Here is a 26,274-nt window from a genome sequence, read left to right as displayed (position 1 = left end):
GTTTCCAAAGTGGCTTGAAAATGTCTGAGAGCAGCAAACCCATGACCTGCACCGGCTTTATCTCTGTTTACGTTTTTGTATGAGAGCTGAATTCCAAGACATACTTTTTGTACAATGTGTTGAAATGACATAGAAAATAATAGATAATAGAATAGAAATCCTATAGAAACATGATTTACAAGATTAGAAATAAAATAAAACTGAATCGGTTTAGTTTTTACATACTTCCATATTGTGTTGAAATGCAAGCTGCATTGATTATTGCACTGTTCATAGAAAGTCATATTTGTGACAAGAAAAGCTTTTTCTCTAATACAATATTAGAGAAGGCAATTCATCTGTTGATTGTCTTTAATGATCATCACAAAAGTAGGAAGTGATTAGCAAACTCTGAGTAGCAAACTCAGATGTGCATATAAATATATTTTTGAAATTCACACATGGGTATGTACATAAAAAATGTTTTGCATTGAAAATCGATTTTGAATCGAATCGTTGACCTCTGAATCGGAATCGAATCGAATCGTGAGGTGCCAAGAGATTCCCACCCCTACCTGATACAGTGTATAGCTTATTTCTTGAACAACCATGTCTGAAGGCATATGCTGTGGTTTTGGAAAATATGTTACTGCTTAAGAACGGTGAAATTATTAGCCTGCATCAAACAAAGGATACTAAAACTGGGTTAAGAACTGTCCAATGCATTATTAAAACCTAGTTATGTCGTGTGAATGTCGATAGTTAGCCTGCTATCGTTGTATGAATGTGTGTGAATGGTAACGTGGGAAAGGAAAACAGGTCTTGCAAAAGTCTTCGGTCTCAATGGGATATACCTGTATAAATAAAGGTTAAAAGAAAAGAGGAAGGTAGTGGTGAATCGTCTCCAGGGAAGAAGTATGGTCGGAAAAAAGTCATTAATGATCATGAGAGATCACTCAACATTTGGTGGAATCAAAATGGAAAACATCGTCATAACTCCTGGCTATGTTCAATAGTGAACGTAGGAGCATTTCCAAACAATGCAAAGGGAACACAAGGGATATGGACTGTACAGTTGTGTAGCCTTAAGAAGACCAAACCCATCAGTTGGTCTTATCGGGATGAAATGCTTCTATTTGCCAGGGAGCATAAAGGTTGGACTCTGGAGCAAAAGAAAAACATTTGTGGTCTGAGTCCAGATAGACCCTGTTCCAGAGTGAAGGGCATATCAGGGTAAGAAGAGAGCTGGATGAAGTGATGCTCCCATCATGCCAGTGCCTACTGAACAAGCCTATGGGTGCAGTGTACAGTATGATCTGGGGGTTGTTTCAGTTAGGCAGGTCTAGGTTCAGTAACCATATGTGCCACCAAAAAAAAAAAAAAGCTTATCAAAATGTGTCGTAATCAAAGCTAAAGATGGTCCATGAAATATTTGAGTGTGACTTCTTTTGGCCGGGCAGTGTAGCCTACTTTTCAAATATTGACACGACTTTTAGCCAGCCTTAAAATTACTTCACAATTGCTCCACGTTTGCTTTTAAAAAGTACGACTACGAAGCCACCTACTTAATGCAGTTCCACATAGCTACCGTTAGAGGGCGTAGTGAGACAACAGGTATGATGCTCTGCAAAATCTTTATTTCTTACCATAGGTCCATGTTTCTTATACATACTCATACACAGGAAGTGAAATGATCAACACATTTAAGACAGGAGCGTTCAGACTACATAGAGATAAACTACTGGGAACCTGAGTAACATTAAAGCTGACTAAAGACGCACTCCTTATGGGTAATGTGCAGGATGGGACTCCAGCATGTAGATGCCAGGAACTCTAAGAAACCACACACAGGAAAGATCAAAGGGGATTGTGGTGCAAAGCACGCTGTATAACATCTGACATCATCAATGTGACACTTGAAAACGTCATTAAAAGTCAAGAGACTAACAGGAATATGACTGACAAAGAGTAGGCTATGGATGTGAAATGTTTTTTTTTTTTTTTTCATTTCACACGTATTAGGCTGTGGTATTGGTATACCATCTGTTACTCCAGGTAGTGTGTGAATCATTCCCTATTCTGCTGACATTGTTATTCTCAGAGTGGGTGTGTGGGGTCTACTTTGACATGTCTGCCCTCCCTCTACAGATGGAAACCAGCAGGGCTATGGAGAGAAACCAGGCTGCCACCTGTGCCAAAGGTGCTTTCCCTCCTTTCTGACTCATACCGGCCATGATTGTTTGGTTCAATTAAAACAAACTCTGGTTCATTACCACTTTTGCTGCTGTTTATTTGCGCATGTAGGCTACACATAGGCCTATAGGCCACTATCTATGGGTGTTTACACAGGTGTAGGCTATACCCATGGACATAAACACCTAATAGTCCGTTTCTAGTTTGCTTCCTTGGTTTGCATCAGCGAGAATGATACATTATTTCCTTTTTGGCCAGGTTCGGTTCTCTCAATCAATTCGGACCAAAATGCAGCATGAGCCATGAGAGAATGTTCTTGTCAGTCATTGTTTGTTGTTCCTGAACTGCACCTTAGTAATTTGTCAGAATGTCTATGCAGGAAAACTACAGGAAGCAGATCTTGTCCCTTGTCCAATAATGCATAGCTGGCTAGAGGAGCAGTGTTTCCTGCTGTGGGTCGGACTCAGTACGCTCAAGTTCTAACCACAAACGAACAGCACCAGGGTTTGTTTGGAAGCCTCTAGATCAGGGGTGGCCACTAGGTCACTAGGAGGGTAGTGTGGGTCGATCGCGTGGCATTCTTAAAAAAAAATATATATATATTTTTTTTCTGTGTTTTTTATATTAAGATCACGGCATAGCTGGACAAGAGTTCTTCTGCTTCATTCCTCTCACTGCATTTAAATGCATTCATTATATTACAGAGAAATAGGTCTCGTTAAAGAAAAAGAGCACCAAGCCCAACCCAGAGGACCCTGCATGCATTTTTTTTTATTTTTTTTATTAATAATAATATTTTTATGGAAAATCCATGTGTCTTTCTTCAATTGCTTCTAATTCATCAGACCCAGTGTCTCCAAATTATTTGTTCACACAAAATTCCTCATATCTTTCCTCTCAAAGTGCACCAGATTCATGCATTTCACTTTAAAAAGGTGAAAAAAAATCTCCCGGGGGGGCATACCCCCGGACACCCCTAGGAGGGTCTGGTTCTCTGCTGGCTACTATTTTCCTCCAGCAGGACATTGGAGGTACTAGCGTGGCACTGGATGTGTGAATGACATTTAACTAGGCAATAATTTGGGCAAGTCTGTCTGCCTATCTTTCTCACTCCGCTGATATTTATTGGAGACTTTGGTTGTATGCAGCAGTTTTTTCTTTTCTATACTGGAAAATACCTTTAGGCTGCAATTCTGCAGACATGTTTCCTCTTAACTGAGAACCGTACCGTACAGAACAGAACCGTGACTTAAAAACCGAGGTACGTACCAAACCGTGACTTTTGACCCCTAATAGTAGGTGGTAGCTCACTTTGACTTGGTCATTTTAAAAGTAGCTCACAAGCTGAAAAACAGTGGCCACCCCTGCTCTAGATCCATGACTGAGACCACCTCCTTAAAAAAGTCTCAGTACACTTGTTCGGTGTGCACCATAAATGTGTTCTCACCTGCTAAAAGGAACTGCAGCGATGTTGGAAACAAACCCGAGTTTGTTACAGTTTAGTCTGTGTTCACAGAATAGATGCAATCTTTAGCGCTTCTGACTGACTAGCGTATTAGGTATACTTTTAACTGAGAATGTATTGCAAGGCCAAAGAGCACGTCATTGACTCCATAAATTGAAGAGGTTTCAACAATAAAACATTTAAATAAAAATACTACCCATGATCGCACATTCTGTGTGAAAGTGGCTTTAGGCTAAAATGAGGGGCTTGCCCCAGATGTTTCTTGCTCCTGCAACCATAGACAGTTTTCCCTGAGACAGTGTCACATTTGCTAATCATCAATTGGTCCTGATCCTCAAGGTTTTTTTCTCTTGTAATATATAAAAAGTGAAGAATTATGTTGGAAAATACAAATAAGCTAAGCAGCCAAACAGTTACAGTGAATGAAATAGCCTAGTTAGACTAGTTGTAACATTGTCAGTATGAAGAGGAAATATGTAGGCTAACTCCACATTACTGTTTGTCATGGATCATAAACTCTGTGCCTTCAGTCTTTTAGCATACAGCCACCAAGTTTTGTTTTAGACATCAGGAAAAATTCAAATGTTTTTTTCTATGGGGCTAACATTATGCTAATTTGGCTAGCGAAGTCTAACTAATGCGGTTGTGGGGCTAAGTGAACAATTAACCAATTTGAGCACAAGTTCATCTGATAGAGGTGAAAGTTCTCATTTTAATGCAAAGTCTTGTTCTCGTTAGTATTCACGTTTGAACAAAATATTATCTGTATTGATTGAAGGTCAAGGTCAAAAGTATAACAATTAAACCACAGTGTGATCATATTGAAAAATTCTAATGTGAAAAAGAACTACCTTTATGTGACTTTGTCTATGGGTGTTCCCAGTTCTTTGTTAGCCTCAATACCAAGCACCTCCATCCTGTTCTAAGGTCATCTCATTGGTTGTGGGTAAACATAATGTTGCAGGTTGAGTCATGCTATATCTAAGCCCAATTGAGCTCTTCTGATACTACAGATTACAGTTAGCTGTTAGCTCCCCTTCATGGTATCAAATCCAGTCTGGGATTACGCACTCTGCCCTCGTCCCTGGGGGGCTCTGCGCTGGTGCTGGGGGTCAGGCTGGGCATGGGGCGCTGCTCACAGGAGGCCTGGTGATGGGTGTGCCAGGTCCCGTCCCGGTAGGTGCAGTAGCACACTGTCCGCTCGTCGATATTTACTCGTTCTCCTGCTGGGATCACCCTGTTCCCTGCAAAGCAGTTGGGACCTGGTGTGAAAGCAAACACAAAATAGCATTTATTAGTTTTGTAGTGGCCTGGGGGCGGTATTTTGTTGGTGAAACATGAGCCTAAATCCAAGAGCACCATCCCAGAGCTAGAATCACGTTGGTGCAAAAGGGCTAAAATAGCAGCTTTCAAGTTCCCCTAATCTCTACAAAGGGTTTTAGCAACATTTATTCAGATAAAATGGTACCCAAATAATCATTGATACAAATTTAATTTAGTAAATTGTAACTCAATGTCCCACATTCTGGAGGAAAAATGGAGACTAGAGGCACAAAATATAGTTAAAACAGTCAGTTATGATTTGGGGTGACATGTCATCTGCTGCTGTTGGTCCACTGTGTTTTATTAAATCCAAAGGTAACAAAGCCGTCTACCAGGAGATTGTAGACTGTAGATTAATCCAGGTAACTGTCTACTGACAAGCTTTATAGAGATGATGATTTCCTTTTCTAGCAAGACTTGTCACCTGCCCACAGTGCCATAACCAGTAGTTCTGATTGGTCTTATTTTATACTCTTATATTATGAGATGCTGTAATTTTGATTTTCATGAGCGGTTAGCCTTAATTACCGTACCTAAATAATAATTTAAAAAAAAGGTCTTACATATTTCACTTATGTGAAATGAATCTAGACTAGTATATTAAAGTTTCACCTTTTGAATTAAATAACCAAAAAGAAAAAAATAACCTGTATATTGTTTGGGCTGGACACACTGAATCTCATGCATGCAAGCGAAAAAGGTTTGGCTTCAAAATCATTTGCAACCACCTTTGACAGATGGGGTTCCTTTATTTGGCAGCTACCTGTGAAACGATTACCAATGCCAGTCAGCGGGATGACAGGAAGTACAGTTTGTCTGATGCCAGCTCCAAAACACATTCCATATATCCCAGCTGACGTGAGGGAACACAGCATCAGTGTGAAGAGAGAGAGGGAAAAAAACAACAACAAACCAAACCATCTGTCCCACTGTGAGTCAAGAAGTGCAGCAGTAAAAATAGACTCTACAACTGCTGTAAAGCAACAAGGCATCAATACAATTATGCTTTTATATTTTTAGCTACTTTGGCTTTACATTTTTTTTTCTCTACAAAACAACAACACATAATGCCAGAGTTATTATTATCCCTGCTGCAGTGCTCACACACAAATCCCACCAAGGTTTGAAAGGGACTTAATGCTTGTGGCAGTCAAGGCAGAAATGACATAACAGGGATGGCTGTAAGCTGCAGGGTGTGTGAGCTGACGTAACTGGTGGTGCAAGTGAAGACCACCCATTTAAAAACACTCAGGGGGCATGGCTGACCTTAATTGTGTGTGTGTGTGTGTGTGTGTGTGTGTGAGAGAGGGGACTAGATGACTTGTACACATGGATATTTTCTGGTCTTTTGAGGTTGATTCTTTTTAACCAAAATATACAGTACCAATGCCATAACATCTAAATATTATTCAAAGGATAAAACCTTCTTTTGTTGGATATCCTTCACAGAAAACAAGATTAAAAAGTAGTTTCGATCAACAATGTCCATATTGTCCTTTTCTTTTAAGTAAACAAACTTATTTCTGATCCATTGAAGTTCATAGCATGTAGGAATAACATGTGCGCTATGATAAACGATTTATATCTAAATGAATATAACACAATTAGAATTAATAATCTAATTGTGTGATATAAAGAAACTTCACTTCCCCCAAATCATGTAAGTTTCACTGGAGACAGAAGCTGAGGTTGCCGTTACTGAGATCTGCAAAGCGAAGTTATCTTTAGCAAGAGTTTAGCTGCATGGTGTTTTTTTCCTGGTGGGGTTGAAAAGTGAGGTGGTGTTGCCTGGGCTCTGACTGAGTCTTACCAGTGTTACAGATGGGGCAGCAGTGGTGCGCTTCATAGGTGGGGTTGACACAGTGCGGGGCGGGGCAGTTGGCAATGCTGCAGTACACCTCTCGGTTGGCCTCGCAGCGACATCGCTCACACCTCGACAACTGGAACATACAAACAATTTGAATTACATGGACTTCAATCAATGTCTTTTACTGTGACATCACAGTAATATTTACAAAGTACGTTTTTTTTAACCCTATATTTCTCTTTCTGTGATGTCACGAGAAAGAGAAATATAGGGTTAAAAAAAACACTCTTTCTGCCTTTTCTCAGGCTAGGATGAACCGATTTTAATTTGTTTTGCACATTTATACTACATAGGATCTCAGAATTCAATACACCTTCATATTCAAACCGGTGAAGTAGGCCTTTAACGGTTTACTCAACCCCCAGAGTTTGGGCTGAAGTGCCTCCTCCCTGAAATTCTAAAAATTTATTGAATGGTATCAACTTGGGCAGCAGTGGGAGGCGGGAGGAGGAGAGATTCCATTGGTGATTATGAACCAATATGTAGGCATTAAAAGTAGAGCCAGCAATTCTGGAAACGCTTGTTGCCAAAATAAAATTTTGTCAAAATCAGTGAATATCTCCACACAATCCGCTACCTATCCGTACTATGTTTGCGCTGAAAAGAAAATCAGGTAATACACAGCCTAGGCTCTGTAAACTGGTATGTAAACAAAGTATTACATGTACTACAGTGCCCAACATCTCTACCATTGTGTCCTTGAGCAAGAGACTTAACCCCACACTGCTCATGGGGCACTGCACTGCTGCTGACCGCTGCAGCAGACCCTGCCACCTTCTGGAAAACTGCATGTGTGTGTGTTAGAAATGTAGGAGAGGTTAGCGAAGAAGTCATTTTGATTACCATGTGTGTGATGATGTGTTGACAATAAAGGACTTAACTTACAGAGCCTAGGCTGCATAAGAAATACCCTGGGACCAAAATAAATCATTTCACACAGGATCCATATCACAAGATATAGATAGATGAGAACATGTAGTAATACTATACCTTATCCTGTGGCCCCATCTCACGTGTCAGCACATCTCTATATTTTGTATCTATGGTGCATATTCCATTTACCTGCTGGTACCAGTACCACCAATGAACATTATGTAGACATTATAGCCCATATGATAATCTTACATTCACGTGACAGGGTATCAGTAACATGGTCACTATTGGGTAGCTACCAGTCATGTTTGTGTATGTAATAATAGTAGTAATAATAATAATAATGATAATAATGTTACTTCACCTGTACATAGCCCCTGTGATGACTAAGGTAAACGAGAGAAGAAAGTAGAAGTTACAAATACTTTTTTTCAGCACTTTCTATCTTCATTAGAATGTTATATTTGAACAAGAAATGTTCTATACCAGTGGTTTTCAAACTGTGGGGCGCGCCCCCCAGGTTATGGCAGGGCGCGGATTTTTTTTTTTTTTAGTTTGTTTTTTAAATTAAGATCACGGCATAGCTGGACAAGAGTTCTTCTGCTTCGTTCCTCTCACTGTATTTAAATGCATTCATTATATTACAGAGAAATAGGTCTCGGAAATAGAGTACCAAGCCCAACCCAGAGGACCCTGCATAAATGTTTTTATTTTAAATTAATATTTTTATGGAAAATCCATGTGTCTTTCTTCAATAGCTTCTAATTCATCAGACCCAGTGTCTCCAAATTATTTGTTCACACAAAATTCCTCATATTTAGCCTCTTAATTTTCCTCTCAAAGTGCACCAGATTCATGCATTTCACTTTAAAAAGGTGAAAAACTGCACACTCAGTCACTGCTATCCATGCTTAATGTGGATAATGTATTAAAAAATGTTTTTAGAAACGCACAAAAATGTTTAGAATGTTTCAAAGATATATTTAAATTTGTAAAATAATTAAAATATCTTTCAAAACACATAGGGATTTAGGAAAAAAAATAAAAAAATAAGAAATTTGTTCTCTGAGGGGGGGGCTCACTCTCTCACACTTTGAAAACCCCTGTTTACAAATGTCGGTGATATCAACAAACGTGTTCTGCTCAGAAAATAATAATGTGTATTTCAATAATCATCAGAATTGAAGGCTTTTCTACCAACATGGCTATTTCGTCAATGTTTATTGCCCTACATTTAAAGGTGGAGTCAGCAATTCTGGAAAATGTTTGTTGTCAAAATCCCTTTTTGTCAAAATCACTGAAAAAGTAAAATGTTCACAGCCTAGGATCTGTAAATCGGTATGATGCTAGCTATGGGGGATGGGCCCCTTTTGTTTACCCTGTGTTTACATATCAGATTTTTGTTCAGCGCACAGCTATGCCTGTCAGCGTATTGTGAGGAGATAGTCATTGATTTTGACAAAAAGTGATTTTGACAACACGTGTTTTCCAGAATAGCTGACTCTACCTTTAATGCTGAAAAGTGAAAAAAGCTGGAAAATGTTTAAAAATACAATCCAGTAAAGAAATGTTTTTGTTGCATCCCCAAATAAAGAAAACTTAAATTATATATTAATTAAACATAGCCTATGTGTTATCCCGCCTGACTTGCATCGTTAAAACGAATGACACAGCCTATTGTGACTGATATTCCGCAATAAAGATTTGAAATAGCCTCATTCTTTGAAATAATGTGTAGACTATGCCTATACGTATCTCAGTCAAATCACAAAGCTGCGTCAGTGACCGCTGTGTGAACCTGTGGATGGTTGGGTAAGTTGTTTGTGTTTGTGTGTAGAAGTTTGGATCTTTCTCACCCTGAACTCCTCTAGGAGCCGGTACGTTCTTCCCCCGTAGACACAGACCCGGGCAATCGCCTCGCACACCGGACAACACGCCTTGTACCGGATCCGCGTGCACCGGGGATGGATGCGGGGACACTTGGGTCGCACGCATAGGGGACCATCCTCGGTGCACGTGCACGGGCACGCCGAGGGGCTCGGGTAGTACACTTCCCCGATGGCGTACACGAAGCCGTGGTCGTCGATGCACCACTTCCCCCGGTAGTCCCCGAACTCGTAGTCCACGTCCAAGGCTTTAGAGGAGGAGGACTCCACCGTCGCACCGCCACCAGGCAGCAGCAGGACCAGCGCGACGGAGAGGCAGAAGAGCGCGCGGTGGCTCATGGTGACCGTTTCTGAACCATCTGCGCTCCGGTCAGCATCTCCGGCTCCCACCGTCAGAGGCGCTCGGTGACGCCGTTACATGCGCGTCAGTCCGGTCTGTCAGGATGGAATCCATCCATAGACAGCCAGGTGTCATCCGCCGCCTCTCAAATCTGAACTAAAGGCGACTACTTGCATTACTACTGTTGTTCTTCTTAGTACTGGGTACTCACTTAACCCCAATATCTACCTACTTGAGTGGTGTCAAAATATAGGATTTGACTGATTGAGAACTTTTGGACTGACTCCATAAATGTCCGTAGGTGTAGTACCTCGTTATGGCCACATGAGAGCAGTATAGAGACTAATTATAAAGAGATGTATGTCTTATTATTGAAACAAGTTCCCCTCACTGAAAATAGACAATTGTCTTTTTATTTTATAATTTTTCATAAAAGTTAATTTAAAGAGAAATTAAAAAGTGTTTTTATTTTGTTAGATTTGTCTTTATCTAATAGTAGTGTCTGTGTTTGTTTAGTGAAATATTAATATTTCAGATATAGCATTTGTGATATTTAAAATAAAAACATAATACATCTATTGTATTTATCAGTTTGTTACAACAACCGTTCAATTGCACTGTTTCGTCTCTCAGGACCCAGCCATGCATAAAATCTCCCATTAAAAGATATTATAGGTACTAGGCCTACAGATTTGAAATAAACAGGCGTATTGGTCACAAACCAATTATAAATATAAACATGGCTTATTTTACAATACACAATAAACATGTGGGATATAAGTGGACTTTTCTTTAAAAGAAAAATAAGTACATTTTGATTTGATACATTTTTAAATGTTTTAATGATCCTTAATATTTAATTTTTCTACCTGAAGTATTGATTGTATGTAAATGTGTCTAGATTTCGAACCTTTTATTTTGAAAGGTTTAAGCGGGAGTTTTTGTATGTGATTGCCCTACTATCTATCTATGGCAGGGGTGTCCAAACTTTTTTCACTGAGGGCCACATACAGAAAAATCTACGAAGGGCCGGGCCACTTTGCAAAAATAACACATTTATCAGGACATGTAGCTGCTCTGATGTTTAGTTTCATAGTGTCTTCGTAAATTGTAATCCTTCTTCACGGCAACACTTTCCTTGTACATTAAACAGACACATTCCCCCTCTTGTTTATATGCTAATGATACACCCAGTGTTTTCTGCCTTTGCGTCCAATGTCCAGCAGGGTGAAAATAGTATCCAGCCGAGGTCCCGACCCTCCTAGGGGGGTCCGGGGGTATGCCCCCCCGGGAGATTTTTTAAAGTTTTTAAAGTGAAATTAAGAGGCTAAATCTGAAGAATTTTGTATGGAAAAAAAATGGAGACACTGTGTCAGATGAATTAGAAGCTATTGGAGAAGGACACATAGATTTTCCATAATAATGTTCATTTAAAATAAAATATAATGCAGGGTCCTCTGGGATGGGCTTGTTGCTCTTTTTCTTTTATGGGACATATTCCTCTGTAATATAATGAGTGCATTTAAATTATTTAAAAATTAAAAGCGCCATATTACATTATATTTTTAAAATGTGCCACGGGCCGATCAATCAGTGTTTGACACCCCTGCACTAGTGGGTTAACTGAGAAATGCAAAAAAAAAAAAAATTTTTTTTTTTTTTTCAAAGGGCCATATTACATTATATTTTTTAAATCGGCCGCGGGCCGCAGTTGGCCCGCGGGCCGTAGTTTGGACACCCCTGATCTATGGTGATTGCGTCTGGCTTTATATTATACACGGTTGTAGTTACGGTATGTGGCCACAGGGAGGCGACAACTGATCATTATGGGTGGTTCAATGCGGACTACACATTAATGTTGTATGAATGTGTACAGGACAATATAATCTTTAAAAAGACATGAGAAATCATCTTTATTTGGATAGATAAGTTCAAAGGGTACAAAAAGAAAGATGCAAAAAAACAGGCATTCTACTAAAAACAGTCCAATTCAAGTAAGAAAGAGAGTCCTTTCGACGCACAAGGGACTGATGTTACATGTAAATTGCTCGGCTCAGGCTAAATGCCTGTGGTGTCAAGGAGTCTGAATGAAGAATGATGTCGTTTAAAAAGGAACAGCCTCCACTTGTAGAGAAGCTCTTACAGATTCAACACTGATTACCTGTTTGTGTGACAAATACAGGGGGACAAACATCCATCTATGCAAACCATTTCACCATCCATGGTGCAGCACATTGGAGACATGTAAGCCGCCCCATCACATGTTTCTGTACGTTGTATTTTTCGACAGCTTTCCTCAGTAACTCTTCCACTAAGACTTGAGCAATTATTTAAAATGCTTTCAGGATTATGGTTTATATTTAGTGTAACATGCAGAACAGAACACGAGTGCTCAAATCAAAATGGGCCTCCCTCCATACCGAATTCTGACTTGAGAACAGTCATCTGCACTACCACAAGATTCAAGAGTACAGGTTTTATATGGAGGCTGGGTTCTGTTATATGTATTTAAAAAAAGGTTTCACTAGAGCTCTAAAAACACAAAGTAGTAGTAACAGTAGTAGTTCTGCAAAATCACACAAAGTGAGGTTCTACATTTGCTGGGGGTTGAAAATCAAATCTACGTTGGAGTATAGATTGAATAGTTTCAATCACTTGTCAAGGGAAAATATTTTAATCTGAAAGTCATCTAAATCTTAATGATTTGGACACTGAACTATTTGACATTTTGAATGATGAAATCAACATTAGACTAAAAATAGCTAGTTGCGGTCTTCAGTGGAATTCATTTTGGTCAGTTACAGTCAACGCTCAGTTTTAATAAAACGCTATTGATGTGGACCCTAACAACAGGATATGGATCTGTGATTAACAGGTGGATTTTTGGAAACCAATGGGAGCAGACAGAGGTAACAGTGATGCGAGGCGATTAGTTAGATACCGATATATATATATATATATATATATATATATATATATATATATATATATATATATATATATATATATATATATATATATATATATATATATATATATATATATATATATATATATATATATATATATATATATATATATATATATATATATATATATAATGAGTATGCATTCAGTGCGGTTACTGCTTACACCCCGCCCCCCTTGTTTCCTGTTTGGAGTCTGCATGTGATTTATATACTAACAAAAATAAAATCCATATCATGACATGATCAAAGAGGAACAGCTTGTAAATTGCCTGGAGCACCTATTCCTCTTGGTGGCCCTTGAGGACCTCACATGGTCAAAGGCTGAATGATATAGAAGGTGGAGTCAGGCATTCCGGAGAGTGCTAGTTGTCAAAATCAGTGAATATCTCCTGAGATATTCACCATAATCGCTACCCCTCCCCCCCAACCCTTACAACATGCTGGGATGAAATATATGTTGACTTTTTATTGACTGTACTACCGCAACCATTCAGCACCTATTATTCAATCGATCTGTTATGATAGAGCCACCATACAAGTCCCACTTCTTCCATAGCTGCTGCACAGCTACAACACTGCTGCAGTCCCCACTGAGTGTGACTGTTACATATCAAACTGTTGGCTGCTCTGGCTGGAGGGGAGCAGCGGTGGTGGTGGTGGTGGTGGTGGTGGTGGTGGAGGGGCAGCTTCCTCTGAGGCAGGGGGAGGAGGCGGTGGAGGGGTAGGGATGGGTGTAGCAGGGTTAGCGTTAGCTTCCTGGTCCTCCGGGGGTTCAGGGGCTGTGGGCGTTGCTCCCGCGGCTGCCTCTGAGGAAGGTGGGAGGGGCATACTGCTGCTGCTGTCATCACTAGGAGCTATGCTGTTAGGAGTGCTGCTCTCCCTGGGCGGCTCGGGGGGAGGGCTGGCTTTATCCGAGGCAGAAGAAGAGGGGGGGTCAGACGGTGGAGGTGGAGCAGGCTGGGGGTCGGCCGAGGGCTCTGCAGTGGCTGTCTCATCTGGGGAGGGAACGGAGGACAGACAGTTGCTTTAGATATAAAGTAATGGTATTGGTCTTGTGATTTGTGGAAAAGACCTATTTTATATTTGTAGGAGACGCTTCAACAACCAGCTACAGTGCAGTTAAACTGTGTTTGGTACTGTAACAGATCTGGAAACAAAAAGTCTTTTAAACACTGCAGCTACCAGCTACCTGTCTCCATTGGTGTGGTCTTGTCCTCCTCCTCATCCTTGGTCCCTGAGGTGGGGTTAGCGGTGCTGCTACCGTTAGCACTGCTCTGTTCTGCAGCTTTGTTTCCAGCAGCCTCCTCCTGCTGCTGCTGTTGTTGCTGCTGCTGCTGTTGCTGTTGTTGTTGCTGAGCAGCTTTCTCTGCCTGCTCTGCCGCTTCACGCTCTCTCTCCTCGGCCCGACGCCGCGCAGACTCTTCAGCAGCAGCCATCTCTGCTGCTAGCTTCTCCATGTCCACCTCAACCTTCTGACTGCACAGCTGGAGACACAGGAAACACGCACGTCAACAAAAACTAAATTCTCCATTTACATATGAACCATGTGTTGTCTTTCAAACGGAATGCAAAAGCTAAGTAGCAAGAAAAAGATGAAGGTGAACATATCTGTCAATGTTGTTTCTTCATTAAACACTTTATAACAAGAGAATTCAAGGCATGACCCTCTTCCTTTGTGTTCAGGTTCATATTTAGTTGAGGGAAAACTCAATACCATTAGTCAAATGGATGTTCAGCTATGTGGAGTTAAACCTCATAATTCCTTCTCACTCAGCTGTCTCTAGGTAAACAAGATGAGCTATACCCGCTTGAGTTCAGTGTTGAATGAGTCTGTGGTCTCCAGGAAACGTCTCTTCTTGTCTTGGTGGCGATCCTCAATCTGCAGAAGTTCTGCCTCTAGCTTCCTCTGAAACACACATGGCCAAATGCAATAGAATGAGTCTCTTCGCTTCATTAGAAACTTTTATTTCCTCTGAATAAGAGTAAATACTGAACTTCCATATTCCGTGGGCTCATTAAACCTACCTGGTGCACCATGAGGGACTGGACCTGCCTCTTAAGGACCTGCATGCGGGCTGTGGTGACCACAGAGCGGACATCGGGCACCACTATCTCACTGAGGATGTCACTGATGAGCCGGTGGTTCCTCTGGAAGCGAGCGGCTGCTGTGTGCTTCACTGAAAAACCATCGTCGTAATCTGGACAGAGGATATAGAGCACAGTTATATGATTGCAAATCAATGCCAAATCTGTCCCTAAAACCTGTGAGTATCTGTCTAATTGCCTTAATATTGTTCCATCTCTTACTGTTCTTAACATATGGTGTAGCAGCAGTTTGTAATAAAAAAATAAAAAAATGTATGTGTGAAGAAATGCTTGTAAATCTTACCATCGGGGTCTTCAGCAGGCTGAATACTCATGTACGGCTCTCCTTTGTCCAAACGATTCTGCCTCTGGCGAGTCTCCTCCTCCATGGCCGCCTCGGCCCGGTTCTTAGCATTGACGTAGGCCAGGTAGGCCGGTGAGTTGTGGTACGCCTTCAAAGAGTCGTTATACTCAATCTGAGAGGGGGAGGGCAGAGAATGCAAGTAGGCCGAATGAGATCATTTGACTACCCTTCCGACCCTACGCTCTAATGATCATGCCCACAACCGGGGAAGCAGAGAGCACATGCTCTTGTATACAATCATATGAAAAAGTTTGGGAACCCCTCTCAGCCGGCATTATAATTGACTCTGCTTTCACAAAAAAAATATAAAAGTGGTATGTCTTTAATTTACCAGGAACAGCTAAGTACTGGGATGTTTTCCAAACAAAGATTTTTTGAAAAGCAGTATTTGGTTGTATGAAATAAAATAAAATGTGAAAAACTGGCTGTGCAAAAATATGGGTACCCTTGTGGTTTTGTTGATTTTAATGCCTGTAACAGCATGTAAAACTGATGACTTTAAACGCAAAGTTGGTTGGATTATGTTGTTAAGCCTTGAACCTCATAGAATTGTCTGTTTAATCATGAGAAAATTTATTTTAGGTGCCTAAATGCAAGTTGCACTTCTCTTTGACTCTCTGCTGAAGTGAGACAGAATGGGATCATCAAAACAGCACCCAAAAGATCTTAAAAACAAAGATTATTCATTGTCATGGTTTAGGGGAAGGCTACAAGAAGCTTTCCCAAAGGTTTCAATTGTCAATTTCTACTGTAAGGAACGTTGTCAGGGAATGGAAGGACACAGGCACAGTTGCAGTTAAACCCAGGTCTAGCAGACCAAGAAAAGTACAAGAGCGGCATATGCGGCGGATTGTGAGAATGGTTGCACACAACCCAAAGATCACCTCCAAAGACCTGCAAGAACATCTGGCTGCAGATTGTGTATCTGTACATGGTTTTACAATTCAGTGCAATTTGCACCAAAACATCTGTATGGCCGGGTGATGAGAAGGAAGCCCTTTCTGCGCCCACGCCACAGATACAGTTGCATGGAGTATGCAAAAGCTCATTTAGACAAGCCAGCTTCATATTGGAAGAAAATGCTTTGGACTGATGAGACAAAAAATAAGTTATTTGGTCTTTATAAAAAGCAGATGTTTTGGTGCAAATTGCACTGAATTGTTGAACGATGTACAGATACACAATCTGCAGCCAGATGTTCTTGCAGGTCTTTGGAGGTGATCTGTGGGTTGTGTGCAACCATTCTCACAATCCGCCGCATATGCCGCTCCTGTTTTTTTCTTGGTCTGCCATGCCTGGGTTTAACTGCCACTGTGCCTGTGTCCTTCCATTTCCTGACAACGTTCCCTACAGTCGAAATTGACAATTGAAACCTTTGGGAAAGCTTCTTGTAGCCTTCCCCTAAACCATGACAATGAACAATCTTTGTTTTTCAGATCTTTTGGTAGCTGTTTTGATGATCCCATTCTGTTTCACTTCAGCAGAGAGTCAAAGAGAAGTGCAACTTGCATTTAGGCACCTAAATTAAATTTTCTCATGATTAAACAGACAATTCTATGAGGTTCAAGGCTTAACAACATAATCCAACCGACTGTGTGTTTAAAGTCATCAGTTTTACATGCTGTTACAGGCATTAAAATCAACAAAACCACAAGGGTACCCATATTTTTGCACAGCCAGTTTTTCACATTTTATTTTATTTCATACAACCAAATACTGCTTTTCAAAAAATCTTTGTTTGGAAAACATCCCAGTACTTAGCTGTTCCTGGTAAATTAAAGACATACCACTTTTATCTTTTTTTTGTGAAAGCAGAGTCAATTATAATGCCGGCTGAGAGGGGTTCCCAAACTTTTTCATAAGACTGTATAATCCTTTGTTCCACACTCCTGTCCAGTTTGCCAAGAGGAACATCAAGAAGTAAACGGTACAACAAAGCAATATTGTAGGCTAATATAGACAAGGATACATTTTCTACAGTCACTTATTGCACTGCTCAGTGTGGTATTAACTTCCATCAGGTAAACCTCTTTCAACAACAGCCACAGTACATATACAGGGTTCAACACAACTTTTTTTAAAACCAGGCAAACATATTGAATTTGAAGCCTACAACTGATGTGGAAGGAGTCGGCCAGTATTTTAAAGTCCAGAAGTTTGATAATTGTTTTCATTCTTGAATTTGGGCAGTTTAATGAATAGTTCACCTGCAGAAATGTTCAAACATAAAAAAAAAAATAAGAGATGAAGGTCTGATCAGTCTTTGTGGTGTGGTAGTGTTTACTACTTTCTCTATATGCATTAGGGATGTGAATGTGTCAAACCAAAGACCGGTTTTCCACTTGTGCTCAAGTTGACGTTAAAAATAGAAATCAGAAAATCAGAAGGTTATGCCGTTTTTTTAATGGGAGATTTCACCGTGTATGCGAGTTCACGTCTGGTTGTGAGCGCGCTGCAGGAGCTTCACTTCTACATGAAGTGTCAGCTTCACATTAAGAGTCCGGTGTGGGACCATTTTTTCAAACTAGCCTATTGATAAAAAACAATGCAGTGCAAAATATGCAGCATCATTTTAAACGCTCGTCTAAGGCTATGATGTTAAATCACCTTAGAAACACACAATACCTTCGTCCGAGCAAAGCAGAGTTTCACAGTGAGATCTCGCCAGTGAGTGAGCGAGTGAGCCGCCGCGCAGAAGAACTGCGGGGTTTGTGGCTAAAATAATAACCGGGGATATTCTCCCCGTTAGCGATTTCACTGGGAAAGACTTCTGCGATCTGATTGTAGATCATGAAAACTCAGAGCCATGTCGGCAGACAAACTGCGCGACTATAGGAACTGTCCAGTGAGCAGAGTCCCTCCGTTCGTTTCTGTCTACAACCGACACAATCATCGTAGACGCATTCACAGCGTTTAAATAAAGCCTCTCATTTGTATTACCATTGGGGCTTTGATGCAAATACTGTAACATTACGGCGGCAGCTAAAGGAAAAGCACAGTAATCACTTCATTTTCTGCACCTCAACCTTTGCTGTGGGGAGAAAAAAAGGGGGCAAAGTAAGTCGATTGATTTGTCGACTCGCAGGCGGACAGTAGGCAGCTCTGCCAACGGAGCGAGAGTGCGCCCGCTTGTTGCTCCGCCTGTCAAAACGCATCGTTTGTCCACTGGCCTTTCATTAAAAAAAATATTATATATTATGTTTATTATATTGATAAACACTGCTTTCATTAAGACTCTCAACGCGCATTTCAATGAACCATGATGTAGTCTACAAAAAGATACTGAACTGTGATTGGCCGTTACTGGCCCGGGCGGGACAGTGACTGGCCAATCAACTGCATATGATTTTACTGGCCCCGGGCCAGCGGGCCATTGGTTATGTCGAACCCTGATATGGCTCTGTGGATCGCCGACATGTGCATGCCTGGACCACAAGACTGGCCCAGGCAGTATAAATGAAACTGGAAAGTATGAATTTTTCATTTTCCACCAACACAAATAGCTAGAAAAAAAAAAAAAAAAAAAAAAAAAAGAGAACAGAACAGAGCAGAGCCCACACAAATAAAAACAGGGCAAATGACTGACAGTCCTGCAGCTCACCTTCTCTGCTTCGTACTCGTTCAGGTAGTCCTGTTTCTCCTCATCGGTCAGGTCTCTCCACATCCCTCCGATAATCTTTCCGATCTCCCACAGCTTCAGGTCTGGGTTGGACGCCTTGACTTGGTCCCATACCTTGCAAGCGCCACACATAAACGCGCAGAAAGAACATATGGTCACTACAGGGCAAATGCAGTGACACTAAGTTAGAGTACTACAAGAATACAGGAAATAAAGGAGGAAAAGTGCAAAGAAAGGAAATAACAAGCTTTAAAATTACAAAACTATCTTAACTGGCATTAAAGTTAAAAGGTACAGTGTGTATTAAAAGGTGTATTTTGGCGTCACCTAGGAGGTGAAAGTTCTACATTAAACACTGTCTCTGCCCCTCCTGTTAGGAGAATTTACAAGCTATGGTGGCCTTCAAGGGAAAAATTAAAAAGGTACCAAGAGTGATGAAAACAGTAGCTGCTTCTTTTTCTTCTTTTATTAGACATATCGAAGTAGAAACTTGCTTCTAGAGAACTGCAGACCTACGCCACACTACGGCAGCCAATCACGGCATAGTAGGAAGCTTCTCCGTCAAGTAGAGGAGTTCATAAAAATTTGTACTTTTATGTTAATTAAGTGAAATTGAAAGCATTTCGCCACACTGCCTGATTTGCTGTAAATGCCAATCTACATTATATAGTCAACACTGTTCAGTTTTAAAAGAAAAGAGATGCGGTCCAGAGACGTGGCTAAAATTGAATCTTGCCGCTAGAAACAACTTTAGCTTTGTCCCTTCGGTGCTACTCTATAAATGATTTTCAAGTGATTATACACTGATGATTCAAACATAAAAACTAATGAATATTATATTAAATTTTTACCAAGTCTGTCCCCAAAAAATTAAGCCAAATCCCTTGACACACTGCACCTTTAAGCACATCCTGACCGGATGGAATGAAATGAAATATTTCAGGGTGGGTTTGGTCTTCATGCACTATCAGTAGACAGGCAGTGAAGCAACGAGCACAGAGGTGGAAGACGGGAGGTGAAGACGGGAGCAGATCATGCTTGCAGACGGAAACATTAGGAGATGTTGTCACTTCTACATTGTTGACAAACAGAGCTAAACAGAGTGGAAAGGCTCCACTGGGTGGTTTGAGGTGGTGATGAAGGCGTCATGGCTCGGCTGTTTCCCAACCCTAAACCCCCTGGAAACTGTTCAGGGGATGGGAGGACAAGCAGTAAAAGCAGACACCGTGGATGGGTGTCTTACCTTCCTGCTTACCTTCCGGCTGTACCGCATGTACGGCATCAGGGGCTTGTCTGGAGGCTTGGGCGGCTTTGGGACGGTGATGCCGGTGGCGTTCTGTGAAAGGAAGGCAGAGAGAGAAGGAGGAAAAGCTAAATGAGCTGTACATGTAAACACCACAATACATTTGGATACAAGCATTCAGAGCGGATGCAAATTCAATTAAATGCATGTCAATTCATTTCGAGCAGCTAATGTCTTGAAGTCGTTTAGATATTTAAGGAATCAAACCATTGCGAGAGCTAAAACTGTGCTGGTGTGTTATGGGGCTGGCTGAGTAGTGTGCCTCAAATACTAAAGAACTACATGAGGCAAGCAATTAATTTAGCGTATTCCTGTTTGCCTGTGTGTCCACCACCCCTGAAGAACCATGAGCATGTGACTCCATTAGACCAGCCAAAAGCAGGCCAACAGAAGCACGTATGGCTGTGTTTACCAACCGAGCCATGTAAAGCTATGTTGACTAATGTAACTCCTTTGTCCTGAAATGGAACTTGTATTAAATCTTGGCGTTACAAAATAGTGAAAGTATGTATTAACTGTATAGAATATAGGTCAGGTGGTCAGATTTGCCCACAAAAAAAATGTAATGGCGTAATAACATGTTCAAGATGGGACAGTCATATCCTTACATGTTCTCTTTGTGAACACTCAGTACTGTTCCATTGCAACGCAATCTATAGAAATCCTCTCACCATTAAAAAACAACATCCCTCCCAGGCCACACACACACAAAATATGTCTTATATCAAACGTGTTGAGTTTTGGTGGACCATACTGGCCGGTGAGGGATCTTGCTTTGGTCTTTTAGAGATGTATTTCTTAAACACACACACACAATCCTAATTATCACTACCGGTTTAAAACGGACTGTGAAAATACTTCTTAATACTTTTATTTCCAATTTCAAAAGAAGCAGCTATATTCTATTTTAGTATGATGAAAAAATATTACAAATTTTAAACACCACTAACTAGGAAACTACATTTAGACTGATATCTATGGTTTAATATTTAGCAACCTGGTAATAAGTAAGCTACTAAACACCACAGATTTGTGCTGTCATGCTAAAATTCAGCAAAACCTATTGATGCTTAAGTGGTTATATGGATGCTTAGGTGGAGTCAGCGATTCTGTAGAACGTTTGTCGTCAAAATCAGTGAATATCTCCTCACGATCCACTACCTCTATGTACTGTGTGCCCTGAAATTCTTCTACACGACAACAAGCATTCTAAAAAATGATCGCCGACTATCTTTAAGTAGCAAATGATGATACATTAACAGATGGAATGGTTTGCATCATGCAATGAGAACCAACTGTGGCAAATTTCACTACATGACTGGGGAAAATATGGTGACCGCTTCAAAAAAGAAAAAATGGAAACGGAACAGAACTACAATCTTCTCTCATCTAGAACCAGATCACAAATCCAAATTAATTTCTTCTGTTTTAGTGTGTCACTTGCTTTAAGTTACATCTTATTTCTCTCAAAACCAATTGTCCTTTGTTTGATCATTGTCCCAACATCTTCTGTCTGCATTACTCTTGTGTTTTTAGCAATTGCTCAGCTCCTCCTTCCCCCATATCTACACCCCTATGTTTAGCCCGAGACCATATCTTAACCCCTTCCTCTTATCCTACACCCATCCCCTCCATCAATGCATTACCCTGCTGGAGCCTCCGGTGCTCCCTCCCAGCCGGAGGTTGTTGTAGGCCAGATGGCTGTAAGGGTTGTAGCCCACAAACCCTGGGGTGGAAGGCAATTGCTGATGGAAGACAAATGAGACAAAACACGGATGAGAAATGGTTCACAAACAAGAGGAGGAAGAGGGATAAACAGAAATAAGTGAAAAGGGGGGGGGGGACGTGGAAATATATGTATATTGTTTTGCTTGTTTTCCATGGTGACACCGTGCAAGGCAAAAAAAAGGGCAACAAGCTGGCATTCAAAATGAGTGCACAACATGTAAATGCTGCATGTACATCAGGACCTTGCAATGAGCACAGATCCTCCCATATTAAGAGCATTTAAGCATGTGGCCGTGTGACCGCACCGTTGCATTTCAACTGTAGCCAATGCTGTGTCGTTCCGCTGAATGCAAGGAAAGCATTAAAACATGCACAATGACTACATAGTGTACTTGTGTGTGCTAAACTCTGATGAAGTACATTCTAACACAGATTGCAACTAAGATTTCCAGTTACAATAACGCTATGTCAAAGTGCACAAAGCACGTTGGGCCCCTTTCAGCGTTGACACGGCAGGAGAAGCAGTAGTGACAACAATGGCTGAGAGCTGAACAACTTTTGCTGCAGCCTCCACATTCGCAGACAGAAAGAGAAAGAAATGAATACAAACAGGAGAGAGAGAGAGAGAGAGAGAGAGAGAGAGAGAGGGAGCTAGACACAAAGAAGGAAAGATGAAAGGAAACCAAATAAAAAGATAGAGAGCACAGAGCCACCATGACCACTAAACAGTAGATGCCTGGCCCAGTGTGGAACACTTACTGCAGTAGGGGCAGGGGGAGGGGGAGGAGCGTAGGATGGTCGTTCTGTGGCAGAAACAAAAAGAAAAGAAAATGTTATTTATTATATTACATATTCTGACAACAACCTATTGTTTTAGCTGTTTGCCTCACTCTCCGGCTCAAGAAAAGGTGACAGAAACCGTTCATGTAACTGCCTGTGAATTTTTTTTATATAGAACCGAGCAAAGGTGCTCATCGAGGTTCACTTGGCTCAGACACTGGTAGTCAAGGGGGGCAGGTCAAAAGATACATTACAACATCAATAAATGCTTTGCTTGTTGGGACTTGTTTATTTACCATGTTACGTTGCTTTGCGCTCTATATTTTTACACTATGTCATTTAAAAACCAAATACATACTGGAAGGAAAGCAGGAAGTGCCCGTCCACTTCTGTATTTGATGCTAAAATTACATAGCAAGTAAAAAATATAGAGCGCAGCATAACGTGATAAATAAACAAGTCCCAACAAGCACACATGAGCGTTTACTCACTATTTATAATTATTGGTTATAGCTATAGTGTGTAACATTTTCATATAAATGAATGTCAGTTACATTCAAGCCATCACCAAACATGTTGATAAAGCCTATCAGCTCCACAAAACACTTGGTCTTTTTTCCTACAGTAATCCAGAGCATATTCCTCTTTACACTGCAGTAAAATCAACAACTAAAAAATGTGAAAATAGCTAAATATCTGTTTTTCCACACACTCCTTTCTTCGGCTTTGTTTATCTTTCTAATTATGTGTCTGTATGTATACTTTTATTTTAATACACTTGCAAATACGTTTGTTTTGTGAATACTTCGGCTATTCAGGGTGGTAAATATAAAATGTAATTAAAAATGTATAATTTTATATTGTGTAATCTACAGGCCAACATGTAGGGTACCGGTCTCGTCGGAAAGAAAACAGATGGTTTACTGTGCTATTGCTTACACACATATCTATCACAAATACTGTTAGCATTTTAATAACATGTTTGTTGACTTACTTGACATTGTGGCTGGAGACTGGGCTACAGAGAGCAGGGGATATTATGCATACTGTTTTACCTGGAGAACAACAAAACAAACAAAAAAAGAACATACAAAAACAATTAGCAACTCCAGCCACTCAAACGGGAGAGAGTGGCAAAAACAACACACGGTAAATGGCTCAAAATGACAACGGTTCATGACAACAATGGCTGACAAGGCTGCGCTAACTACCCGGCCTTCTAGCCAAACGCGCTAACACAAAAGGGACAATTCGCCCCATTCAAATGTTTGAATTAATATAAATCTCATCTAATTCATTGGAATTCGAAACGATAGTATTCTTTAAAAAGCATCACGTACACACAACACGCTTTAACACGAGCGGTGCACATTTGAGAAGTGATGATATTAAAACAGACCTGGCTTTTGCAGCTAGCAAAGGCTAACTTGCGATACAAGCTCCTGCTATGCACATGCGGCTAACTAGCTATCCTTACCAGCTAAGTTGGTAAAACTGATACATTTGAGTCATTTTAAGTTTTTATGTCAAAGTTACAAAAAAGGTCAAAATGAAACACATTCTCAAGTAATTCTATTGATAATAACGTAAACATACGCACTCGGTTGTCCTTTGTTCCCTCTGCAGTGCCGCTTGTTCCGCTATGGTTCCGCCTTCCAGTCAAACCGGAAGTCTTACTCCAATGCCAGAGTTTTCAGAATAAAAGTGCAGTTATTTTAAATACACCACTGGAAGATAAGCTTATAGTCTATGAGGATAAGTATCAACCATAGATAGTATATAAATATGTATCAATACATAGCCTACCTAAATAAAATAATACCAGGATTTTTTTTTTTATTTATTGATTGATTGATTTAGTTTAGGATCTTATATAGCGATTACTCAAAAAAACATTTTCCGATCAATGGACTTATCGAAAGTTCAAGCTTTGTTATCAATGACTCATTGTCATGGGGCAGAAATAAGCATGGCATAGGCCTACATGCTCTTATGATAAACCCAGGCGCAAATGGGGGTCTGTGGTGAAGGTGATAAAGATATTTGATACTGAGTTCTGATTTTCTTTCGTTTTAATAGGCTAAGTGGAGTAGCCTAGGCCTATTAGATGCTGGCTTTGGAAAAACTTCAATAGAAAATAAATGCTATTGTGTAACGCATGTGGTGGCGAATCTCTTAACCCCAGATCAAAAGACTTCCTCTGTGAATTGTTCCAAGTTGGCAGCCAGAGAACATGTGGAATTCCCAGTCGTTCGTGTTTTGCATGGTGAAACCATAGAGACAGTGCATGAAATAGGCCACGCCCATGGCCACGCCCATCGTGGGGGAAAACATTGAACAGCGTTCCGTTCACTTTGTATTGAAGGAGACCTGTCTTCTGCAAACAAACGTAATTAAAACTTAATCAAACATCCATTTAACGAAAAAACGTTACTTTCTTGAAAGCCACGACTCTTGTCTGTCTAAACGAGCTGTTTTTGTGAAAAATAATTGAGTAATTTTCAATATTGAGGTGTTTTTGTCCGGTCGGACCCATCGTGGGGGAAACCGTTGAACACCGTTACGTTCACTTTGTATTGAAGGAGACCCGTCTTCTGCAAACACACGTAATTAAAACTTATTCAAACATCCATTTAACAAAAACACGTTACTTTCTTTAAAGCCACGACTCTTGTCTGTTAGTGATGGGCAAATGAAGCTTTTATGAAGCATTGAACCAGTTGAGCCAATGTTTCGAAAATAGGTTCATTACTCGAAGCTTCAGTGACAGTGACCTCTGCTGGCGAAGTTCGAGGCTGCAGTGGATTCAACGTATCCCTGCTTTGAAAATGATTTGACGCACACACACACAAACCCAAATACAGTATACTTAATATCATGATCTTTACACGAATAAATATTGATCTAAATACAGATGTCTAAATTGTTCTTAAATGGATATGCCTAGCCTTCTGTCCATGTAGGCTTGGATATAATTGAAACAGCATATAAAAGCCTATCGCACTTGCAGTTAGGCTATGCCTTCTCCCTAAGCCGGGACTCGAACCCCGATCCTCTACACCCCAGACAGTGTGTTATCCCCTAGTCCAATCTAATCGATGCTTTACGTTATGTGGGATGGGGTTAGACACTCAAAGATTTGTATTGAGGTAGGCTGCCTTATGGATTGAGCCAGTTTCTTTGTTTTGCTCAAAGCTTCTCCACCGAGCCGCGGACCAGTAAGTGATTCATTCATGCAATGAACCAGTTGCTGCTTCGGACGTCATATGTCACGTGATTTTTTTCACTCTGAAGCAAGCTTCGAAGCAGTGCTTCTTGGGAATTGTAGATCAGGGTTTGAAGCAAGTACCGAAGCTTCAGTGTCACACTGCCATCACTATTGTCTGTCCATACGAGCTGTTTTTGTGAAAAATGATTGAGTAATTTTAGATATTGAGGTGTTTTTTCCCGTCCGACCTGGCTAGCCTACAGCAGAAGGCTAACATTAGCCTAGCATAAAG

The 26,274-nt window shown here is 40.6% G+C and overlaps 2 protein-coding genes across 4 annotated transcripts; both read right to left on the bottom strand.

Annotated features, from left to right (window-relative positions):
• Positions 1-4,675: 4,675 nt before the first annotated feature.
• LOC307263458 (von Willebrand factor C domain-containing protein 2-like) lies at positions 4,676-9,925 on the bottom strand (the record flags this gene model as incomplete). The annotated part of the gene is made up of 3 exons (XM_080044605.1): positions 4,676-4,899; positions 6,771-6,900; positions 9,557-9,925. The coding sequence occupies 3 exons, from the start codon at positions 9,923-9,925 to the stop codon at positions 4,676-4,678; spliced, it is 723 nt and encodes a 240-aa protein (XP_079900731.1).
• Positions 9,926-13,032: 3,107 nt separating this feature from the next.
• On the bottom strand, positions 13,033-24,448 carry LOC307263243 (SWI/SNF-related matrix-associated actin-dependent regulator of chromatin subfamily E member 1-like). Of its 3 annotated transcripts, none has more exons than XM_080044354.1 (11): positions 24,375-24,448; positions 23,769-23,829; positions 22,754-22,797; positions 21,913-22,011; positions 20,207-20,299; positions 18,946-19,077; positions 15,285-15,456; positions 14,921-15,093; positions 14,700-14,801; positions 14,085-14,379; positions 13,033-13,890 (listed from the first exon to the last, which is right to left on the bottom strand). In XM_080044354.1, exons 2-11 carry the CDS (start codon positions 23,773-23,775, stop codon positions 13,499-13,501), a joined length of 1,509 nt encoding a protein of 502 aa, XP_079900480.1. In that variant the 5' UTR covers positions 23,776-23,829; positions 24,375-24,448; the 3' UTR covers positions 13,033-13,498. The 3 variants fall into 3 exon arrangements, with proteins under 3 accessions (XP_079900480.1, XP_079900482.1, XP_079900481.1); XM_080044356.1 differs by having other exon boundaries at positions 20,219-20,299; XM_080044355.1 differs by having other exon boundaries at positions 24,371-24,433.
• Between the last annotated feature and the right edge of the window lie 1,826 nt (positions 24,449-26,274).

Source organism: Ammodytes marinus (assembly GCF_949987685.1).
Source record: "Ammodytes marinus genome assembly, chromosome: 16".
Lineage (NCBI taxonomy): Eukaryota > Metazoa > Chordata > Actinopteri > Uranoscopiformes > Ammodytidae > Ammodytes > Ammodytes marinus.
Note: the sequence above shows the minus strand (reverse complement) of the source record. Positions and strands in the feature narration are given on the sequence as shown.